At 38.4% G+C, this 22,507-nt stretch overlaps 3 protein-coding genes and 1 long non-coding RNA gene across 8 annotated transcripts in view; 2 read left to right on the top strand and 2 right to left on the bottom strand.

The window, feature by feature from the left end:
- The window catches only part of LOC111870451 (coronin-6), a 40,976-nt gene extending 40,653 nt beyond the window's left edge, over positions 1-323 (bottom strand). Inside the window, exon 1 of one of the 2 annotated variants that reach the window (XM_033753851.1) lies at positions 151-323. The gene's annotated coding sequence lies outside the window, so the exon portion shown is untranslated. The other variant, XM_023862756.2, reaches the window with a different exon arrangement.
- Positions 324-432: 109 nt separating this feature from the next.
- Positions 433-5,890, top strand: LOC111870456. The gene is made up of 3 exons (XR_002843853.2): positions 433-791; positions 2,918-3,179; positions 5,805-5,890. It is a non-coding gene; the product is annotated as an uncharacterized LOC111870456 (long non-coding RNA).
- Positions 3,224-15,260, bottom strand: LOC111870455 (cell cycle checkpoint protein RAD1). Of its 2 annotated transcripts, XM_023862763.2 has the most exons (7): positions 15,029-15,230; positions 14,817-14,915; positions 11,312-11,448; positions 8,865-9,099; positions 8,619-8,683; positions 5,770-5,911; positions 3,226-3,722 (listed from the first exon to the last, which is right to left on the bottom strand). In XM_023862763.2, exons 1-7 carry the CDS (start codon positions 15,137-15,139, stop codon positions 3,681-3,683), a joined length of 831 nt encoding a protein of 276 aa, XP_023718531.1. In that variant the 5' UTR covers positions 15,140-15,230; the 3' UTR covers positions 3,226-3,680. The 2 variants fall into 2 exon arrangements, with proteins under 2 accessions (XP_023718532.1, XP_023718531.1); XM_023862764.2 differs by lacking the exon at positions 14,817-14,915 and having other exon boundaries at positions 3,224-3,722; positions 15,029-15,260.
- A 2,622-nt stretch (positions 15,261-17,882) lies between these two features.
- On the top strand, positions 17,883-22,339 carry LOC111870459 (general transcription and DNA repair factor IIH helicase subunit XPB-like). 3 transcript variants are annotated; one of them, XM_023862766.2, is made up of 4 exons: positions 17,883-18,022; positions 20,848-20,934; positions 21,131-21,264; positions 21,924-22,339. In XM_023862766.2, the coding sequence occupies exons 1-4, from the start codon at positions 17,908-17,910 to the stop codon at positions 22,137-22,139; spliced, it is 552 nt and encodes a 183-aa protein (XP_023718534.1). In that variant the 5' UTR covers positions 17,883-17,907; the 3' UTR covers positions 22,140-22,339. The 3 variants fall into 3 exon arrangements, with proteins under 3 accessions (XP_023718534.1, XP_023718536.1, XP_023718535.1); XM_023862768.2 differs by lacking the exon at positions 21,924-22,339 and adding an exon at positions 21,833-21,916; XM_023862767.2 differs by having other exon boundaries at positions 17,891-18,132; positions 21,924-22,330.
- The last annotated feature ends 168 nt before the right edge of the window (positions 22,340-22,507 follow it).

The raw sequence follows: 22,507 nt of genomic DNA, 5'->3' as shown, positions 1-22,507 counted from the left end.
TATAACTTACTTTTAACCCGGTCTACACACAATTCCTTAACGATGTCAGAGAGTTCTTAACTAACATTTACAAATATTTTACACATCCAACACAATCCTGCAAAGTATTGCCACTATCTGTCCTCTCGAATTCCTGGAAAGTCTTCTTACCTTTGAACGGAAACAGCGTCACAACGCCATATTAGGCAATGTTCCTTGAAATTTTTACACCAAAAATTTTGTCAAAAGTACATGATCTACTAATTATAATCATGATATATAAATAATTTCATTTTTCACATCGAACAATATACCTGTATAAAATAAAAAGTATTATAACTTTTGGAGTTTCTACGATTTTCGTTCAAACTCAACACCACGACTTAAGAGTTTCCGAATCTCTGGGTGTATAGAACTCTATAAATAGGTCACGCCCACAGAGTGCAACAAATGTTAACATTACTCTGCCATCTCGTGGCAGTAAAAGAAAATCGACGTATATTACACATTTGAATGTCACCACTTAAAATACCGAATTCGACAGATTGATTTAATTTGTAATACTACTCACACGCAGGAGAATTCAATATATTGTACACTGTTTAACAACGCCCTTCCAAAGCGTATACCAATGGGAAATCACAGTGAACAATATTTTGAAGATAACATCAGAAATGGAGCTTCATAGTAAAGTTACCTCTGTGCTTAACTAAGCCAATTGTGCCAAGACAGTATAAATAAATCAATGTGCTTGGGGTTCATGTTGAAAAATAATTATATATCAGTGAACTACATGGAGCTACATTAGCATTGTAATAACTCATTTCATTTGCATGACCTAGGGAACCGTATTTATTGAACAACCTTTATACAACCTCATATTTCTACACTACAAGATTTTACATAAAAAGTCAGTTTTCCTTAGTGTCTGGGGGCTGTTGTACTTGCACTGTTGTACTTTCTTGGTTTGTCTTATTTCACTTATTAGATCACATTTTAAAACCCACGGGATGACACAATGAACCATACTAGGGCTTTCAACTAGCACATTGGAAGGCCTTCCAAGTAAAATAAAAACAAAGGATTTTTTCATGCTGTGGACTCCCATCATAAAGAAATTACTGATAGTCGAAACTTGAGACAGACACAGGCTACATACATTGTACTAAAGTCATCCTATTTTACTAATGTATCCATCAATAATACAACTTTAAAAAGACATTAGGAATATGTTGTTCCCTAAAAATGCATTTTAATACTAGGACCATTAAAATCAATAATATGGCCATAGGCTATTATGTTAGCATATAAATTTACACATTGAAGTGAATGTCCACACACTTCAAGTTGTCTTGGTTTTACGTAATTTATCTTCACAACATGTTTCGCCCTCATTGGGCCATCACCAGGTGAATTCTATCCTGGAGTGAGACCACTGCACTGTATTTGTTTCCCATGCTTCTCTCATGCACGTCATTATTCACTTCATGCTAGTGGTTAAATTTCATTTTTATCCAGCTATTTTGGGGCTGTCGTCATGTTTCCCCATGTCAGTGTCCCCATTTTGGTTTACCAGTATAGTGAATGTAATGTCATTGCTCTTGATTCTATCTTATTCTGTATTACATAAAACCAAGACAACTTTAGGAGTGTGGACATTCACTTTCAATGTGCAAATTTATATGCTAACATAACAGCCTACAGGCATATTATTGATTTTAACTGTCAAAGTATTAAAAGACAAGAAGTGTGAAGATTGGAAGAGGAGTTCGACAAGGATGCTGTTTATCACCAATTCTGTTCAACTTGTACAGCGAATGTCTTACCAAAGAAGCTCTGGATGGGCTTGGAGACTTCATATTAGGAGGGCAAATTATTCAAACTGTGAAATATGCAGATGACCTTGTGTTAATGGCTAAGGAAGAAACTGTGCTACAGGGTACGATTGATAAACTAATCAAAATTGGAAGGTGCTATGGCATGGAAATGAATGTGGAAAAAACAAAAGTAATGAAAATTTCGAGACAACCAACCCCAGTCACAATAAAGACAGACGAAAAACAACTGAAGAATGTGAACTGTTTTAAATATTTGGGTAGCTTGTTAACAGATGATGGAAGGTGTGCGTGTGAAATTAAATCTAGGATTGTCATGGCAAAAGCTGCATTTAGCAAGAAGAAGAATCTTTTTACCAGCAAATTGGACTTAAATTTGAGAAAGAAACTATTGGAATGCTACATTTGGAGCACTGCTTTGTATGGGGCTGAAACTTGGACACTTAGGGCAGTAGATCAGAAACATCTGAAAAGCTTTGAAATGTGGTGTTGGAGAAGGATGGAGATGATCAGTTGGACCGATTATGTGAGAAATAAAGAAGTGTTATTTGGAGTCAGTGAGCAGAGGAATATCCTACACGAAATAAGAAAACGGAAGGCTAATTGGATTGGTCATATCTTACGCAGTAACTGCCTTCTAAAAGAAGTTATTGAAGGAAAGATAGAGGGACGGACAGAAGTGACCAGAAGACGAGGAAGAAGATGTAAGAAGATGCTGGATGACCTTGGGGACAGAAGAGGATATTTTCATTTGAAGGAGAAAGCTCTAGATCGCATCAAATGGAGGAACTGTTTTGGAAGAGACTGTGGACCTGTCGTCTAGACAGATTACTGATGAATGAATGAGTATTAAAATGCATTTTTAGTGAACAACATATTCCTAATGCCTTTTTAAAGCTGTATTACTGACGAATACATTAGTAAAATAGGATAATGTCTCAATAGAATGGGATGCTGAGATATAATATTGCACTAAAGGTCTCTGAAATACACACATATCCTACTTAATTTCCTATCCTGTAAGAATTAAGCCCAAAAATCTACTTGAATTAAGACAAGGATGTATGTCTGTGTTCTTTCTCTGTTTGCATTGTCCTGTACAGGTACAGCCTTGTGATTGGCTGACACCCCACACCAATCCAAGGAGTCCTACTACCTGTCTCTAAAGAAGAAAGAAATCTCATTGGATGCCTGAAACTATGGTGGAGGAATCAACATATCCACTAGCACAGAACAAACTGAAAGCCAAAACTTGGAAGGTGGTGGTGATGATGATGATGATGATGCATGATGCATGAAAGAATATCATATTTGACAGTGCAGACACATGACCGGAAGAAACATCAAACTAAATTGTCAGGATAGGTAAAAATATATGAGACACTCTACATGTGGTTCTGAGTTCAGTTGCTAAACATGAATTAAAAACTTTGTTAATCATAATATGTTCTTTTATTTTACTAATTCACATTTAAAAATAGGTCAGTGTCACAAGACTAGTGTCAACCACACATATGAAACACCTATCATGGGATACAAGTTTCTTTTCTTCAGTTGATGAAACAATGCCTGGTCAGCAACTAACACACACTGATGTTCTCCTCTCTTATCCTTACACAAAAAAGAGAAGCCTAGGTTTATAACCACCACAATCATCATTAACTTTTTAGAAAACAAGATTTCACAAAATAAATTATAAAATGTACAAAGGTTTGACTTCACATGTACACATTTATGGTTCTGAAATGAATTCAAATTAAAATACTGGATCAACACTGATTTAAGATATAAAACTTGTAACATTTTATGAATTAACATTATACCAGACTGATGTCTCTGAATTTCTGTGATTATTGTTACTGTCCATCATTCGTCATATTCACCATCAATGTCTGCTACTGGAGTACACTGAAAATAACATTCATTATTACTCTCTGTCCTTTCTAATTACAATACTATGAATGATGTACTACTGCAGCAATTACAATTATTATGTAAATGCTTATCTTAAAAAGTTATAACCGTATTTGTTACAATTATATGTCCCTGTAATACCATAATCTACCCCTCGTTTTTGTATGATGGTGAGAATTCATCTCACACCCTGAGAACACAGAATATAGGTGTCTGAGTGGAATATAGGGACCTAAAAAAATAGGAAGTAACAGGAGACTAGAGAAGACTCCATAATTAGTAGCATCATAATTTGTACTTTTCACCAGATACTGTTAGACGATTACCAATACGCAAACCAGCACATCAGAAAACAACACAAAAATAAACCAACCACATGAAACACCATTACATATAACGAACCAAAACAACAATGAGACTACACCTTCATCTCCCTATAAATTTATAAACACAGAATCCTAGCCAACCAAAACACAGAAAAACTAAAACATGAACAAATACTGCTTCATAGCAATATTTTCAGACAGTGCAACTGCACAAAACAATATACCCAATATTCTGCTACATCATAAAAAACATAATAACATGGATAAGAAAAAAGAAGAACATAAGATACACAGATATATGAACACTGTACCATTCATAACTACAAACACAATTTAAACTAAAATCTACAATCACAGTCCCCCCTAAAATGAACAGCCACCATCTAGGCTACTATTTTATATATCTACATTATATACACACACACATTCACACATATATTTTATAATTTTAACAATTCTACAACATTGTAAATATATTTTTGTTTATCCATCCCTAAACATGTACACAACTTTTAAATCTATGATGTTCAAAAATGGATCCATATTCATCATGCAATTCGACATAAACTTAATATATTTTATTGCTTTTATTCATACACACCTGATGGCCAAAAGAGACTGAAGCATGTAGTGCGATTGCTATAATAAACTGGGTGACTCATTTTCACTTGAACTCAATCATTTTATTATATAATAATCAAATCTACATTGTTGTGTGATGGTAAAATAAAAGCTTTAAATATCACATACACAACAGGATGCATAATTGTAAAGCTATCCCTGTACCAGGCTGTGAAGGCCCATTGGGTTGTGAGACGTTGAGGGTCCCACATTATTTAGACAATCGGTTCGAAGATGACAGTAAGGTAAGCCTTGTGCGCCAGCCGTGCTTCACTCCCCAGGAAAATTATTTAATTAATTCCTGGTACTCATTTCTGTTAGAGGCTGAGTCAACCACAGGGCTGGAAGGATTAGGTCAATTGAAAAAAATCCAATGACATCACTGGGACTTGAACCTGGGACCTTCCAGCTTGTAGCATAGTGCCTCAACCAACTATGCTACTGCGTAGTTGGTTGCTTGCTCTACAGGGCTGGTGCCCGTATTTTAATCTGAGTAAAGGCACTATATTCTTGGTATCAAATATCTTTATCGATAATATCATGTCTTAGAATCCTGTTGCACATCACATATTTATTCCTGTTAATTATTAACCGTCTCACATACAACTGCTTTTCAAAACCTTTAAGTTTCAAGAAGCAACCTGCATGTGAGACAGCTAATAACTAACAGGAATAAAACTTCATCAATCATTTTTGCCCAAATCATTCTCTAGGTTTGGTTTCATGTACATATGACAAGATAAACACAAAGTTTATTTAGGTACTTATGATATAAATTAATTTTCATGACTAAACCAATATTAAAAAGTCAGGAAAGATTATGGGGTAACTTACACGTACATACCAGACACAAATATAAAAATAAGCACAAGGTCTCAACTATTGAACAAAGGCCACTTATAAATTACTACATAAAAATTCTAACTGGACACTATATCAGAGATATCAAGACATACTCAATCATCTTTCACATTCATACACCCTTGTGTTATTCAAAGTAACTTCTTCTGCATTATAAAAGGTTTCTTTTTAACCACCCTATAATTTATGCAACATACAACTATTTCTGAAAGCTTACAGCAGTACATACTTACACAGTACTCAATAAAACATGTGTGGTTATCTGCAGGAATCATATACTGGAAGCAGAGGAGACCCCTGTCATCAGTTCGGATTGACACTTTCTGAGACACTGCAAGGGACTTGGAAGATGGCTTTACATGAGACAGCTTGTACCTGCACAAATACAAACATCAGAAAAAATCTGTAACACCCATTCATATATGTGGAGGCCTCAAAAGTTCTGGGACTGAGTTGAATATAATGACATTGTAGCAGGTAGGGTGGAGCCTTCTTGTGCTAGTTGTCTCCTACACAAAGCAGAAGTGTTCAGTTTCCATGGCCTGCAACATGATAAAACTACAGGGCAGCAAATGAAATGATGCAGTATTTGATCTATTAATGCAATCTTTATTTCAATTACAGTATTAGAAACTAACATACAAAAATAAAGACCATTGAATGGAGATTTATCCTCTGTGAATCAAGTCTTCAATATGGCCACCATTATATCTGGTAACATCTTCAACATGTACTGTGATGTTGATTACTTGTTGGCACATATCCTCAGTTATCTCATTGGAACCCTGAATGATTAGTGCTCTCAATTACATTAATACTTGCGGCTTTTTCAGAAAAATCTTTTCCTTAAGATATTCCGAAAGGATATAGTCACATGGGTTCTTGTTTCACTAAAGAACAACACTCTGCCATCTTGTAAACTGGCATATGAACAGGAACAGTCTGACACAAGGATGTCTGGCAAGGGTAAGAACTAATTTCCATGATTTACTGTAAGTATAACCATGTTACAAAACATCATTCATTACATGGTTGAATAATTAATACTAAATAAAATACTGGATCATTTCATGTGCCACCCAGGCATGTATCATGTAACTGTCTTATATGTTAAAGGTTAAAAATTAGAACATCAGCATTTTGTAAATTAAATAAAATTGATAAAGTACAATGTAGCTGGATAAGCTCGGTGTGTGTTAGTATTATGTATGTCATTGGCGATGTTCGTGACTGATTATTTCATAATAATTTATCACATTACAGGTGTACAGTAACAATGGGTTTGCAGAATATTTAGTGACTGGACGCAAATTGCATAAGCAGGTTATGGTGCAATTTTTAAAGATTTTCCTCTTATGAATGTGCTGGTATTCCTTTCATGTTGTATATGACATCCGAGCCTGATGTCTACTTGTGGAATGTTGCAAAGACTTGTGTTGACAGCAACATTAGTACCTTTAAAGATACACAACAGTATGCAAACAATAAACACAAAGATCTGTTCTGCTCTCCATACTTCTTGGGACTGAATTTAAAGAGAAGGTGATAATCAGGATTATTGTGATATCATAAGCAAATTTCAAATTCAGCATATGTCAAACTTACACACTTAAATTAACATGCTTGGATTACTAGAAAGCCTACATTGGCCAAACTGGTAGAATACTTCTTTAAGATCCAAAGAACACATCTGAAATATCTTAAAAAATAAGGAAACCCAAGAATGACTGCACTGGTGAGGGCCAGCAGTAATTGTAAATAACAGAAGGACTATAACCACAAATGTTCAGTTGAAAAAAAAATACTGATTGTGGGTCTCAAGGGGCTTGGCGCCAAGATGAACCGATTGGTTGGAAACCGCCAGTCATAATCTCTCTCTCTCTCTCTCTCTCTATATANATATATATATATATATATATATATATATATACTGTCGACATTTCAGGTAGTTATGAGCCAGTTGCCAGACCATAATGATGTAAGCAGAGGAAGACACAGAACACTTCATGTGTGCTGCAGTACAGTGATTTGTAACATGTGTAGAGCCATCAAACTGGTCTAATAAATCCAATTAGCTAGCCACTAAAACATGATGGCTGGTGTTAGAAGTTAGATAAATTGGATTAAATTGATTAGATCAAAGATTGCACTGGATAGTTATATAGTCATACTACAAAAATGGAGCAAATGATAGGACCCCTGCTGGCTGAAATGAAGGCCACAAGGGTCAATCAATAGGAGATAAAAGTCACGACAAAAGCCAGAGAAGAACAAATGACAGCCAAAATGCGAACCAACCGAGAACAAATGAAGGCCATGATGGAGGCCTGGTTAGAAAAGATAAAAAGCAAGTCAGGAGAAGTTGGAGGCCAATCAAGAGAACATGCAGAGGCACACACTTTCTTACCTCCCAGCAGACTTGCTGTAGTGGTTTGTGAAGTGTGTGAATTTGAGACAGTGCTACAATTACATGTAGCGACAATTTACAAGAGGCAAATAAATACAGTTACCAATCCAAACCCCATCTCAAAGTCATTTAACACATGACAATTTCAATACACTGTACCATAATTATTTCTATTAACTGTAATATGAGTTCTTAGAATAAACAATCTATCTGTAGAAACCTTGAGTAATTGTACTAGAAGTATTAACAGAACAACCCGGATGATGACCTTCTGAGGTCCAAACATATCAGGACATTGAATAAATAAATATCATTTCATGTTGTAGTTTACTAAATTATCTTAAATGACATACCAACAGCCTCAATCACTGAGCTGAGTAGTATTTCCTTACTACAAAAATAGTAAACTATGAAGTGGTTTCAACTGTCAGCTTCTGGGTTGTGACACTACAGTGTCTTGAGGGTAGTTACCAACGTTTTACAAGAACATGTTTAAAGTAAAAGTGGCTCTTCTATGCTGAAGATGGAGACTGCAGGTTCCCTTGCATCAATATTACTGCTCCTCCCATAACCATCCACAAAATGTCACAACCCAGAACACCATTTCCACTGTGAAAATCTCAAATCTTGTATGAAGGGGTTTTCAGGAAATGGTCCCAGAGACACATACAGTACCTGGAAGTTGCAAGTGTTGTACACTGGAATGTCTCAATCATGTCGCTATTCTTTGGAATATCAATCTGAAATAAGATATGAAGTTATTCAATTCAGCTAATATCCAGTTTGTTGTATCATAAAACAGAGGAAACACAACTTTGGTCAAACAAAATGTTTTCTTTATTATTTGTTAAATAATTAACAATACTTAACACTTTCACACTTTTATTAGATAACTGTAAATAATATAAAGCAGCTGATCACCTTAGTATCTCCAGCAGTACCAGCAGTAGTAATTCGAAAATAAGGTGGATCAGGCGACAGTAAAATTTCTATCAGATCGCTGGAGGTGTCTAGTTCTGCAAATACTTCTTTAAGACATTCTGATCGAAGAATGATTTTGTTGAGGACATTGGCTGCAGAGAAATTGAAATCAAGTATTTCCTCTGCTTCTAATGTCCTAATACTGCAGTCTGTAATGACTCCACCTTCTTCTAATCTGTAACATTTGTTCTGGTATACAGCTTTATGTACTACAAACTGTAAATCTGCAGCAAGTGCTTATTTAACACACTATACCTAAGTTAGGCAAAAAACAGTCCTGAGATAACATGATGCTCTTGAGGGGATTTGTCTTTAAAAGGGACAGTTCCAACAATATTGTAACATTCATACTTGGCAAATAATTCCATATTTCTTTCTGATGTGACATCAATGGCTATGAGAAAGTTTAAAAGACTCCTTTGATCTGTCCATCACAAGAATTTACAACCCACCATAACTCTGCTTTTATATTACATGCAATACCAAGTTTGTTAAATATAAACGAGACCAAATTTATACCATAAAAACATAAGACAGATGCAGGATTCTTTAGTAAGTAAACGATGAACATGAATTATTTCAGATGTTGAAAGTACTAACCCTAACTATCATCTCTTATGTAATGAAACTGAATATACCTTACTGACATCATTACAACATAAAGCTAATATTTCTTTATTGCTTAAAATAGCTATATATATATATATAAAGTTCCTAACCACAGGTTCAGCACTTTTCCTTTCACAGCATGTAGAAAAGAATTATAAGTGCTATGACCATCAGGCAGCAGCCCCAAATACTGGCTTCTGATTCTTCTGTCACTTAGTAACAGAAACATATGAGCTAAGCATTAGTGCTCTGTGCTGAAGACCAATTTCATGACTGTACACAAGCTCTTGTGACTTTCCTCTATTCTGCTATGCCACTTTAATAATATAAATAATNCCCCCCCCCCCCCCAAACCACACACACATACATGTCCAAGTCTCAATTTTTTAGATTCAAGTTGGAAAAAGAAATTCTCAACTTTGAGCTTAACATCGATATCTCGGTGTGGAACTTCCATAATCTTCAGACAACTGCTACAGGTTTTTGCAGTAGCTCACAAACTACTCCATCTTTCAGAAGCTTAACAGTTGGGAACACTAGCACTAATCAATTTGTCAAAAAATCTCTTTCTGTCCCTCTTCCTACATGTGGAGAAAATGTACATGGGCCTAGAACTGATTCCTTATGCTTTATAAAAATGTTTCAGTGATAAAATAATCCTATATCAAACAGGATAAGTAGTAAACTTGGGGGCACACAGTAGCATAGTTGGTTGAGGTACTGTGCTACAAGCCGAAAGGTCATGGGTTCAATTCCTGATGAGGTCATCAGATTTTTCAGTCGACTGAAACCTTCCAGCTGCACTATGGCCCTGGGGTCGACTCAGACTCTAACAGAAATGTGTACCTGGAATCTCCCTGGGGGTAAAACGTGGCCGGCATGTAAGGCTGACAATGTCACCACCATCTGTGAGCCGACTCTCTAGAAAATGTGGTGGCCTCAAAATCTCACAACCCTATGGGCCTCCACAGCCTATTACAGGGAGAGCTGAAAGTAGTACACTTTGGTACATTGTGAAAAAATTGCTACTGTTAAGCCGGGTTTACACGGGTCAAGTAAACGGTCATGTAGGGCGGTAAAGTTAATTAGAATATTTTTATTGCATCGTGTAAACAGTTCCGGCCAAGTCAAGTACTTACTTGCGTCAAGTAGTGAGACAAGTCAAGTAGTTCTGCACGGTGGACAAGTAACTTGACTTGACTGCTACCCCCACCACGAATTTTACCACTTCATCGCCTACTTGACCACTGACTTTACCAGTGTAAACAAGAGATGATGCAAGTGAGCAGGCCGGCAGGGCTAATATTACCAGCTTTCTCAACACGATTTGCAGTCATGTTTCAAAATCACTTGAACAACTACTGAACTACGTGAAAACACGTGTAGTTAAGTCAAGTAGAACAAAACCACGCAAGTGCGGAGGCAAGATACTTGACTCACGACTTGACCCGTGTAAACCCGGCTTTATAAACTGTTATTAGTTAAACAAATTGGTCTAGCAGTGGAAATCCTCATTCTAATCTCAGCTCTCAAAATACTTCCAAATTCCCATCTCAAACTGAGACAGTCATTCTTGCACATGCCAAATGTATCCTGCCTTCACCCTTTAGGATTGGGCCACTGACTAATATCCCCTTAATACATCCCATTCAGGAAAGTGTCATATGACCTATTCATTTTACAACCCCACTTTTTTGTTGTTTTGTTTTTAATTTCATTCTGGAAATTTATTCTGTTTTTTACAATCACACTAACACCTTATTGCTTTATGTACTTACAACAATGTAAGTGGGAAGCCATATCCTTGGTAACACATTTTAAGTGCAGTGGCTGATCCTCCAAATATGTTGAGACATTCTACTAAAACTGAGATATTTACTTTGAATACCACTTGCTCATCATTCAATGTGTAATGCTGTAAACAAAGCACACAGTACTATTTAAGTCAATTCTAGCTGGGTGCAGAAAACAAACCAAGTACACATATCCAATTAATAAACCAGTGTAACAACTGAAAAGTTCCAGAATTTCATCACTAATACTGAGACCCACCATAAGATATAACCTCAAATTAGTGCGATTAGATTCAAATCCTTGTTACTTCTTTCCATATGATCCAATTTAAGGCTTCAGCAACACAGTGGTTTCAAATGGGTTCCTACCCTGCAGACTGAGAGTACCTAAATAACATACATATTGTCACTTGTCTGAGTATAGATGGGGTTTGGATTGGTGACTTGATTTACTGACCACTTACAGATTGTAACTACAAATAACTATAACACTATCGCTGATTTCCATACTTTACAAATCACTAACATTAAGTCTTCTCCAGCCTGCAGTGTCCTCAACAGATATTTTCTGGTAATAGGTTTTAACAGTGGAGATTCTTCAGCTTCACCCGCTCAAGTCCTCTCTTCACAGACTCCCATACTGAAATGAACTTGGAAGCCCCATTTGTCCTCAAGATAATTCCACATTACAGATGACACAGAAACACCCTATATCCAAGACCACCTCTATTGCTGCGTGTCAAGTCACTGCCATGGGAAAGTGTTCACTGAACCATTGCCTAGAAATGGGTCCAGTATGTTAGCTTATCCCAAGTTTGTCACACAGTAACAGCTCTACATGCTACATTGCTCCCTCCTTTAGGCTATTCATCCCAAATGGCTTACAAGCATACTGACATTTCTTCTTTTCCAAGGGCTGTGCTTGCGACAACAGTGCCTGGTCTCACCTTCCTCCCCATGGCTCGATTTTCAGTGTTTACTCTCGCTCTCTAAGGCTGCTCATCCCAAGTGGTACCCTCATAGGGTGCCAGTTGGTCCAGGTTTACTGCCATCATCTCTCTTTCCATATCATGACAAACCACAGGATGCAAACAATAAAGATCCTGTAGTATTTGAGGCTTTCACGATGGTGACTATGAAGAAAGCAGTCTTCTGGGATTTGGCACCGTGTATATGTGGTGTTAACCGACGTTTCGGAGGAACGTATCGCCTCCATCTTCAGGGTAGAAGAAAAAATATAAGAAATCTGCAAGCGAAGAGACCGTGAGAACTGGTAAAAGCAGACTGTGTTGGAAATATACACAGCTATGTGAGAGCAGAGAAGGAAGGGGGGGAAGGGCAAGTATACAAGTGAAAATAGTAGTGTGGGAGGGGGGGAAGGGAGCTGGGACAAGCGTGGTTTTTGTGTAGGGGAGAAAAAGGCAAGGTTAAAGACTGGGCACTAACCCGTAAGCTGAGGGAGGGGGATTGTTATGTTGGTTAGTCATGGCCTGTGTGACCTTCTGGATCTGGCGTCATATCCCAGTGGGGGTTTTTAAGAGAACAGATGAGAGGTTTCCCAGACTTGCTGAGACAAAATGAAAAATGACAGAATGACAGAAAATATGAACAGAGAGGGGGGGTTTTTTTTTTGTTATACTACTTATAAACAGGTTAATGCAGAAGTTAAAATAAATATTTGTTTGTTTTGGCACATTTCATATCATACTTCTGCAACATATTTGAATCTGGTAATAAACTGGGTTACTTAAAAAAATCACAAACACATTTACCATAAAATACAACAAATTATATATCATATATTACATAACATGTCTGAACCCTCTGGCTATCCTCTGGGTCATCTACCTATAAGCAACTAGGTTTACATAAATATTCATATTTAATATAAACATTAATAAAATTTAACATTTTGTAGTGTCTTGTAAGTTCTGGAATTTTCAAAATCAGATAAAACAAATCATATTTATTTATTTATTTCATCTCTATAGATCATTGTTACATGATATAGGTCAAGTCAGTTACTGGATTAGTAAGCTAAGTGAAAAAGTAAAGGTATCCTCGTAACAGGCCGTGGAGGCCCATGTGGTTGAGATGTTGGGGTTCCCACATTTTCTAGACAATCGGCTCATAGATGGCAGCAAGGTTGTCAGCCCTATGCGCTGGCTGCCCTTACCCCCAAGAATATTCCAAGAATATTCCTGGTACTCATTTCTGTTAGAGGCTGAGTCGACAACAGGCCCATAGTGCGGCTGGAAGGATTAGGTCAATTGAAAAAATCCAATTACCTTATCCAGTCCATGATTTATTTAATCCGTCTTGCAGTGCATACACTCATTTAACTCCTTCTCTCCCTCGCACTACATGCCTCGGCATAACAATGCCATCTTCAGGTGCTTACTTATCCGCATCAAACCAGTTCATTGCATGCCATGTTCACACATTAAAATAACTAAAATATGTATCTATCATATACATTGTCAAACGTTAAAATAAAATGATTAAATAAATCATGGACTTAAATCAGTGCAACAGGATGCTAAAATATAACATTACTTTATCCAGACTTGAACCCGCGACCTACCAGCTTGTAGCAGTGCCTCAATCAACTATGCTACCGCGTGCCCCTAGCTTAATCCCTATCAGCTCTAATTCACTAGTATTAAAAGTAATGAGATGGTTTAAATTTATTTGTAACATTAGTAAATGTTGTAATAGAAATAATAGCGATTAAACTTACTAATCCATATAAATTCCTTGTATACTGGATTTGAGGTTCTCACAGCAATGACTATGAAAGATACTATCTTCTGGGACATGATTCTTCTTAAGTGAGTTTCTTTTTTTGCTGACCTTCGCTTATTCTTCGACCATCAATATGGAGGAATATGCTCCTCTCAAACGCCTACCAGACTACATGGTGTTACATCCCAGAAGATGATACTCTTCATAGTCACTGTTGTGAAAACCCCACATTCAATAAAAATTATACTATTCGGAGATTCTTACAATCTCCATCTTCAAAAGGCATCCATGTTAGTACTGAATATCTTCTATGCCTAAATTACTCTAATACAGTGGTTATCAACTTTTGTCAGACCGTGGCCCGGTAAATTCTGTTTTCTATAAGACGAGGCCGGTCACGGTAGCCGAGCGGTCTAAGGCGTGCACAGTCTTCGCTTGCTCGGAAGCCGGGATCGTGGGTTCGAATCCCACTCAGGGCATGGATGTTTGTGTGCGTTTTTCTGTTTGTGTACAGGTAGAGGCCTTGCGACGAGTTGATCACCCGCCCATGGAGTCCTACCGTGTTTCTAAGCTCTAGAAAAACCGAAGTGAACGGAGAAGGTTCATGAAGGTAGGCCTAGGCCCACTGGGGCTGTAGTGTCAAGGAAAAAAAATAAAGAAAAATAAAATAAGACGAGAGCCCAATACTGGGCCGCGGACCGGCGGTTGAGAAACACTGCTCTAGTAACTGCAAAATTCAACGTACTTGAAAAACTTCTCTTTGAATAAATGCACTGGCTTGGACACATTTCGAATCTTCTACGGTCACTTTCAGGCCCTTGTCGGTTGCAAAACATATACCATTCTAAAAAAGGACAAACCCTGTCAACACGAGTAATTTTCAAGTGACACAACCTCATAAATTGTACGACACATCAGTAATACACATACAAAGCTTAGTACCACAGCCATACATACATCTTTAAAATTCACAGCTTTCAGAAGAACAGAAATATTTTTGACACTGTCAAGATATGCTTCAAAGAGACAGTCGTCTTCTACATCTGCATTTTGGCTCAAGATTGACATACCGAAACATCCCTCACATACAGAAGTATACTTCAATCACGGCGCGTACCGATGCCTACCGCCGCTTCCGCCTCTTCCGGTCCATACCACGGATCACCGCGGATAAGTTACCACAGACAGACTAGCGCATACTAAATACCATCTAGGCGATCTAGGCCCCTCCATAGCTCCAGCGGTTAGTCGACGGCTTCCCACCGCGGCAGCCCGGGTTCGATCCCGTGTCTCGTTAAGTGAGATTTGTGGTGGACAAAGTGGCGCTGGGGCGGGTTTTCTCCGAATACTTCGGTTTCCCCTTACAAACTTCATTCCACCAAATTCTCCATCATCATAATCACCCGAGGCAGGCTACAATAGGCCAATGAGAGGCCACCGTGCCGAGTGGACCCAGATGAATTCCACCACCACTAAGTGAATTAAAAAAAAGAACACCTAGCCGGTCACGGTAGCAGAGCGGTCAAATGCATGTACTGTCTTCGCTTGCTCGGAAGCCGGGATCGTGGGTTCGAATCCCACCCAAGGCATGGATATTTCGTGTGTGTATGCGTTTTTTCTGTGTTTGTGTTGTCCAATGTTTAGACAGGGACCTTGCGACGAGCTCATTGTCCGTCCAAGGAGTCCTACCGTCTGTAAAGGCGAGGGCATACAAAGGAAACTGGCAACTGCAATTTCCGAGAAATGTCCTTAAATTGAAAGAGGCAACTGGTTTCCTGATTAGCTGGTACACACTGAGGCTCGATTAGTTGTTCACATCATCTCAAGTGGGCCTTAAAACATATTTAAGTTCTATATCCATTTGTAACTTACTTATTGACTTATCCCCGTGTATATACCGGTATACCGGTTCTCACGGTCTCTTAGCTTGCAGATTTCTTATATTTTTTCTTCTACCCTGAAGATGGAGGCGATACGTTCCTCCGAAACGTCGGTTAACACCACATATACACGGTGCCAAATCCCAGAAGACTGCTTTCTTCAATGTATTTGTACTTGTTGCTACTAAAACTCTCTTATTCCTTACTTCAGTCAACAACTTCGCAACAAGGACCTCATTTTCATAAGTTTCACGCTCCTTCTCAGTCACAATTATCCAATCATATCCCTAATTATTTGCTCTGTAGACAATTGCACAGACGGTGTAAACAACGTTCCTTTAATGGAACAGCAGCAATAAAATGCAAAAATCTAAGTCTTTATTTCCAACAATAATATTCCTCTATGGTGAGGTCTTGCTCAATTAACTCCACACAAAACCTTTGGCAGGTTCATCAATTTTTCGTGCCATCCTAGAAAAACAAACGAATCACTGCTGCGCGTTACAGAATAGCTGATTTCTAAGAATACACGCGGCAACTCAATCGAACTCAATCGTGTGAAGACTGGCATTCTCCGTTGCCTGGAAATTGAGTTTCTCAGTCTCCCCGCAAGTAGCGCTTCCGTTTCCACAATTAGCGCTGTCCCATTTACTAAAATGTGTTCAACTGAGGCTGATAACACTTCTCGGAAATCGCGGTTGCGTTTCAGTTGCGAGTTTCCTTGGTGTGCACCCGGCCNAAGAGAAAAATCATATAATCTCTCATCTTGACTTTGTAAAATTTTGAAACGAACAACACAAGCCCCGGTCTGGCGTCTCGCTATATACCCTCGTGGCGGACCCAACAGAAAACACCGTATCCAACAGTTTTCCTATTGTTATGGCCGGTTGCCTAGTGATAGCCCGGATATTGTTGACGTGTTTATCGGCCGTTACCAAACAATGTGTGTTCCTACTCGTCATCGTTGCATAGCAACGGTACTACACGGTGCAGTATTTACGTTGACATGTATTTTCACTGGTTGCCTTAGATACGAGGGGCACGCCGTATCGTAGTTGGTTGGGGCACTTTGCTTCCCCTTCAGTAACTATAGGCTGATCTAACTTCAGCAGCCTCTGCGAAGGATATCTCTAAGGTAAGAGAACGTCTAAACAAATGATCATCAAACGAGGCTACATCAACGTGTAAATCTACGAAGTCGCTACCAGGTATCTTTCAGCGTGCAGCTACGTCAGCATTAACCCTAACAGTGGGAAGCGGTTATACGCTTTTGAATATTAGTTTGTTTTATGGTGTTCAGTATTGGAGCACATTTAACTGATGAATGAAGGGGAAGTGAGAATTGTTATATACATGTTCTAACCCTAACGACGACATAAATTCCTCTGCAGTACCACTCACTCACTCAGTCATGGAGGTGAACCCTTCTTGAGGAGCCATCAATTTAGCAGCTACTCAAGAAATTCCCGGAATTTTATGGAAGCCATAGTATATTACCATGTTCACAAGAGGCCTCCACTGGTCCCTATCCTGAGCCAGATCAATCCAATCCATACCATCCCATCCTATCTGTTTGAGATACATTTTAATATTGTCCACCCACCTACGTCTTGGTCTTCCCAGTGATCTCTTTCCATGTGGCTTTCACACGAATAGCCTACATGCATTCCTCTTCTCCCCATTCGTGCTACATGTCCTGCCCATCTCGTCCTCCTTGACTAGTGATATTGAACACAGTTCTAAAATAGAACTGGGTTGGTGGGGGGACCTCTGCAGTACAAGAGATCTGGTTTTATTTATTCCTATTCTAGGGAACAAAGCACTGCGGGGGATCGCTCAAAATAGTTGCCATGTTCGCATATCTTCTTACTGATTGTGCTCTAGGTCTTGTCGGCCAGTTTAAATTTAGTTTATGTAGGTTGCGTAGAGATGGTAGCTTCATTGCCCCGTGGTGTCATGGCGGCCATGTTTCCCACCCATCCTGGTCGGTGTGCTTGTGTTCGATGTGTAACTTTCAGAATCGGGAGTGTGTATATATGTAACGTTATGGGTTTTCGTGGTCGAGGAAAAGGCATGTGTCATGCAATATATTCTCACCAATGTAACCTCTTAAAACATAACTTTTAAATATTACGAGTATAAAGCTATATATGGGAGGACCAAAGAAGACAAAGAAAGACGGTAGGGTTTATTTCAACGTTGTTAACAATTTCGCATTCCGTGCAAGGGAATGAAGTTTGTCTGAGGTTAGGTTATCTAGAGTTAAATAGATTCGAATGAGGTTTGTGGGGATTGCATTTAGGGAAGAAGTGTGAGACCCATCAGGTGACAGTGTTTGCTTTTACATGATTTTCAGAAAGTTTAATCAGTGCTTTTCCTTCGCATGACGATGGAAATGCCCGGGGGGGGGGGCCACATTTTTATTTTCGTTAATGCGTAATATTAAAATTCAGCATCCATCTTTTTGCCACAATATATTAAGGATATATCGAGTGACACCAAGAGTTTTGAGATACAATTAAAACAGTTTTTATATTTACATTCTTTTTATTCTTTACAGGAATATTTTGGTTATAAATCATTTTAAGGTGCGAGTAGTTAGTTGTCTTGCTTTTCAATTAGAAGACAAGGTTGTCAGTCTGTGTTCTTTTTTTTTAGATGCTTATTTTAGATATACACAATTTTTATATTACTGTATACTAGTCTTTATTTCAAATTATTATATAGATTAATGTATTTATACAAAACTCATTAATGACATATTTTAACTATTGAATTTTTAATTAATAGACTTGCATAAAACTGTACAAATTGTGTAAGGTTTGCCATTACTTTTACTACTAAAATTAACTTATTTATTATATTGTATATGTTTATCAGTATTTTATACAAATGTGCATGCTATTGGGTGACAACGATCTCCACATCCACATGAGAACGTACTCTCGACAGGATTTATGGAAGGTGAATAAATGAAATGAAATGCACTGGTTAATGGTTTAAATTGCGTGGACAGGCTTGTAGGTGCAATGTCGTGTGCTCGTGGACAGCCGATGTGGTATGGCGTCGCTGTTTTATAAGTGTCACTTCTGCAACGTTGCAACCGTGTATTGTAGTCATCACATATAGGCTTTTATGCAGTTGCTTCACTGTAACGCCCTTTTTTTGGAATAATGAACTAAAACAATACAGCAAAGTAGTTATGCAGTAGTATGCACCTGTGTGAACTGCCCACATTCAAGCAAGTGTGACAACGCAAGCTTCATTGCTTAGCAACGACAAGTAAACAGTGGTTGCTAGGCAAAGCCCACAACAATCTAGAACTGTAACTGTAACTCTCTATGTAACCTAGAGTTGGACATATAGAAAACCAGTCACTGTCTGTATTGTTGTGGGCTTTGCCTAGCAACTGCTGTTTACTCATCTTTGATAAGCAATGAAGCTTGTGTTGTCACACTTGCTTGAATGTAGGCAGTTCCCACACACCATATGATGAATGGATAAGGTCTTAATGTGTTGTAGAAGTGATATTTATGAAGAAGTGACACCACAGCACAGAGACAGTCTTAGGCGCATGACAAGGAGTCGTGGCTTCAAGACTGTCGACATAAATAAATAAAAATGAAGTTATTCCTGTAACGGGTCTTGGTGGGCCATAGAGTAGCGAGACATCAAGGCTCACAGATGGAAGTGAGATTGTCAGCTTATATGCCAGCCGTCCTTTATCCGCAGGAAGATTCCTGGTACTCATGTCTGTTAGATGCTGAATCAACTCGAGGGCCATAGTGCAGGTGAAAGGAATAGGTCAATTGAAAATCCTATGATATCAGGAGTTGAACCCATGACCTTGTGGCATAGTGCCTCAAGCAACTACGCTGCCACATACCTCCCAAGATAGCCCATATAAATTAAATAATTTTGTTGATGCATATTGGCCTTCTTACATATTAAATAGGGGAACTGTGTGGTATATAAAATTTCCCCTTTATTCTCAATGAATCTTTCACTCACTCTTCAGTGTATATGAAATGTTTAAGTTATACAAGTACTGTGGTGCTTTTTCCCTGCCTTGTTGCTTTTATGACATGTGCCTTTAAAGACTGAAGAGAAACACATCCTATTCATGAGGGAAAGCGTGCCATGAAATGTTTGCTGTGTGGTCTGGTTCCTGTCAGTGTCATGAAATAACCCAAGCTGTATTAGATTCACACTGGGTATATCTTGAAGGATGACTGAAGAAGAATGTTTGGTGGATGTGCTGTGTAAGGTTTAAAAGAGAGCAGTAATTATAGTCCAGGTTCTGTACCCTAAAATTGTTAATGTATCTTGGCAGCTGAAATGTGCCTTTGATGACTTCTTACTGGCTGCTTTGTTTTATTGTATTGCTTTATACATACAGGTAGGCTCAGTAGTATGGGACAGTAAGCTCTTTCTCCTATGCAGCCACACATTTTGACAGCATGATGGCTTCATTAGTTCAGTACTAAGGATGAATTCCAAGGATAAATTACATTCACTTTTTGTTATTAGTGGTCCCCTTCTGAATTTTGTTTATCATCATTGTGTGTCATAATGATTATTTACTAGTGGAATAATAATTTTAGAATTTGAGCATAAAAATTTGACAGTTTCCATATCTAACTGCAGTTACCACAGAGAACCCCTTTATTGATCCACTTTTACTTTGATATCATGAGCTCACTTAATGTTGTACTTGCTATCAACTTGAAAAGTTCCTGAAAGGCAATATGACAGAATAAGCACAATTGTAATAATCTAGAGGTACCTTTTCCTAACAGCAAGAGTGACTAACAAAACTATATTAGTAGTCATTATTGTTGTTTGTTTCTTATTCTTGAAGATATTTGTAATCTGAGCTTTTGTCATTGATTGCAGACAATAGCAAGAAATGGAAGAAGCGTAAAAGAGATGATGAAGACTATATATATGCGGAAGAAGAACCGGTGGATGGGGGGGATGGAGGCAAGTTACTTTTCAGGATCCATAAGTAATGCACACATGCGTCAGATCATATTTCGAGGCTAGCTTGAACATATATTATGTAGTCTATGCAGTATAGCCACTAACACCAATGTACGATAATCCACACAAATGCAGATTCGTAGCTACAGTTGTTAAGACTTCAGATCTCGCAAAATCTAACTTGTACGTGTTGTAGAGGGAGTTCCTAGTGCTGCCAAGAAGAACATTGAATCAGAAGATCAAGGTGTTGCTGAAGATGAGTATGGAGCCAAAGATTATCGGTTGCAAATGATTCTGAAGACCGACCATGAGTCACGGCCATTGTGGGTGGTAAGTGGATTTTGATTGAGTTGCACAAGGACGAATAAGAATCAGTACAATATTCAAGTTTACACAATGTACTCATTTGCTTTGCAGAATGTTCTTGTGAATCGATGTGAAGCTGAATTAATTCACCAGTTCAGCGATTGTAATTGTGTAAAATGTTATCATTCTCTATGGGCGTGTTTTCAAATGTTACAAAAATATAAAAGAATGATGTTATATGAATGGTAACGGAATGAAGAATAGCGACTCTTTTTGACTAGGGCTGTTTCTAGGACAGATCACAAATGGGCTGATGTAGAGGTCAGAGGCCCTTTAAAGGCCCACTGTGTCCTTAGTCTGAATCTCATGACACTGCTGCACCTCCCATTCATTCACTCATGAGTCATTTCTCCAAGCCCCTTACCCTCAGAAAACAACCCTTTAAGAGCCTAATAGCTGATCATAGTGGCCGCCCCATCTAAGGTATGAACTGCCTTTGCCCACTCAAACACTGGGATCGTGGGTTCATATTCCACACAAGTCATCGATGTCTGTATGCATTTATTCTGTTTCTGTTGTCCTGTGTGTGCAGGTCGCAGCCTTGAGATGGGCTGAGCCCCTATCCAAGGAGTCCTACCAAGTGTGTAAAAGATCAAGAAATTGAAAAAGTGCTTTGATTTCAGGCTCCTAATGGACATATTTTCTTGGAGTCATTTTCTCCAGTGTATAAACATGCTCATGACTTTCTGATAGCAATATCAGAACCTGTATGTCGCCCAGAACACATTCATGAAGTAAGAACTTCATTAATTTCATTACTGCATCGTTTTCGCTGTCTCTTTGAGTGGTGGACACAGTTGATCCATTATAATTACAGTAGATTCATGATTGTTCAGTAGCAGATTATCTGGGGCTTTGTGTAGAAAATTGACTGATGTGTCCAATATCAAAAGGTAAACTTGATTTTTACACAGAGAAATGGCACAGGAGCTTCACAGAAACGCACTTCTATCAATGGTACTGACTACTTACTTAGGCCATGACATAGCTCAAGCAGTTAGTCACTGGCTTCCCACTGCTGTGGCCCAGGTTTGATCCAGGGTCTGGTCAAGCGGGATCTGTGGTGGACAAAGTGTCACTGGGGCAGGTTTTCTCCGAGCACTTCAATTTCCCTTGCTAATCTTCATTCCACCAATTGCTCCACTATCACCCTCACTATCACCTGGGGCAGGTACAATACACCAGAAGTAGCTGCAGTACAAGAGAC

The sequence above is a fragment of the Cryptotermes secundus genome, unplaced genomic scaffold (assembly GCF_002891405.2).
Source record: "Cryptotermes secundus unplaced genomic scaffold, Csec_1.0 scaffold1924, whole genome shotgun sequence".
Taxonomy (NCBI): Eukaryota; Metazoa; Arthropoda; class Insecta; order Blattodea; family Kalotermitidae; genus Cryptotermes; species Cryptotermes secundus.
Note: the sequence above shows the minus strand (reverse complement) of the source record. Positions and strands in the feature narration are given on the sequence as shown.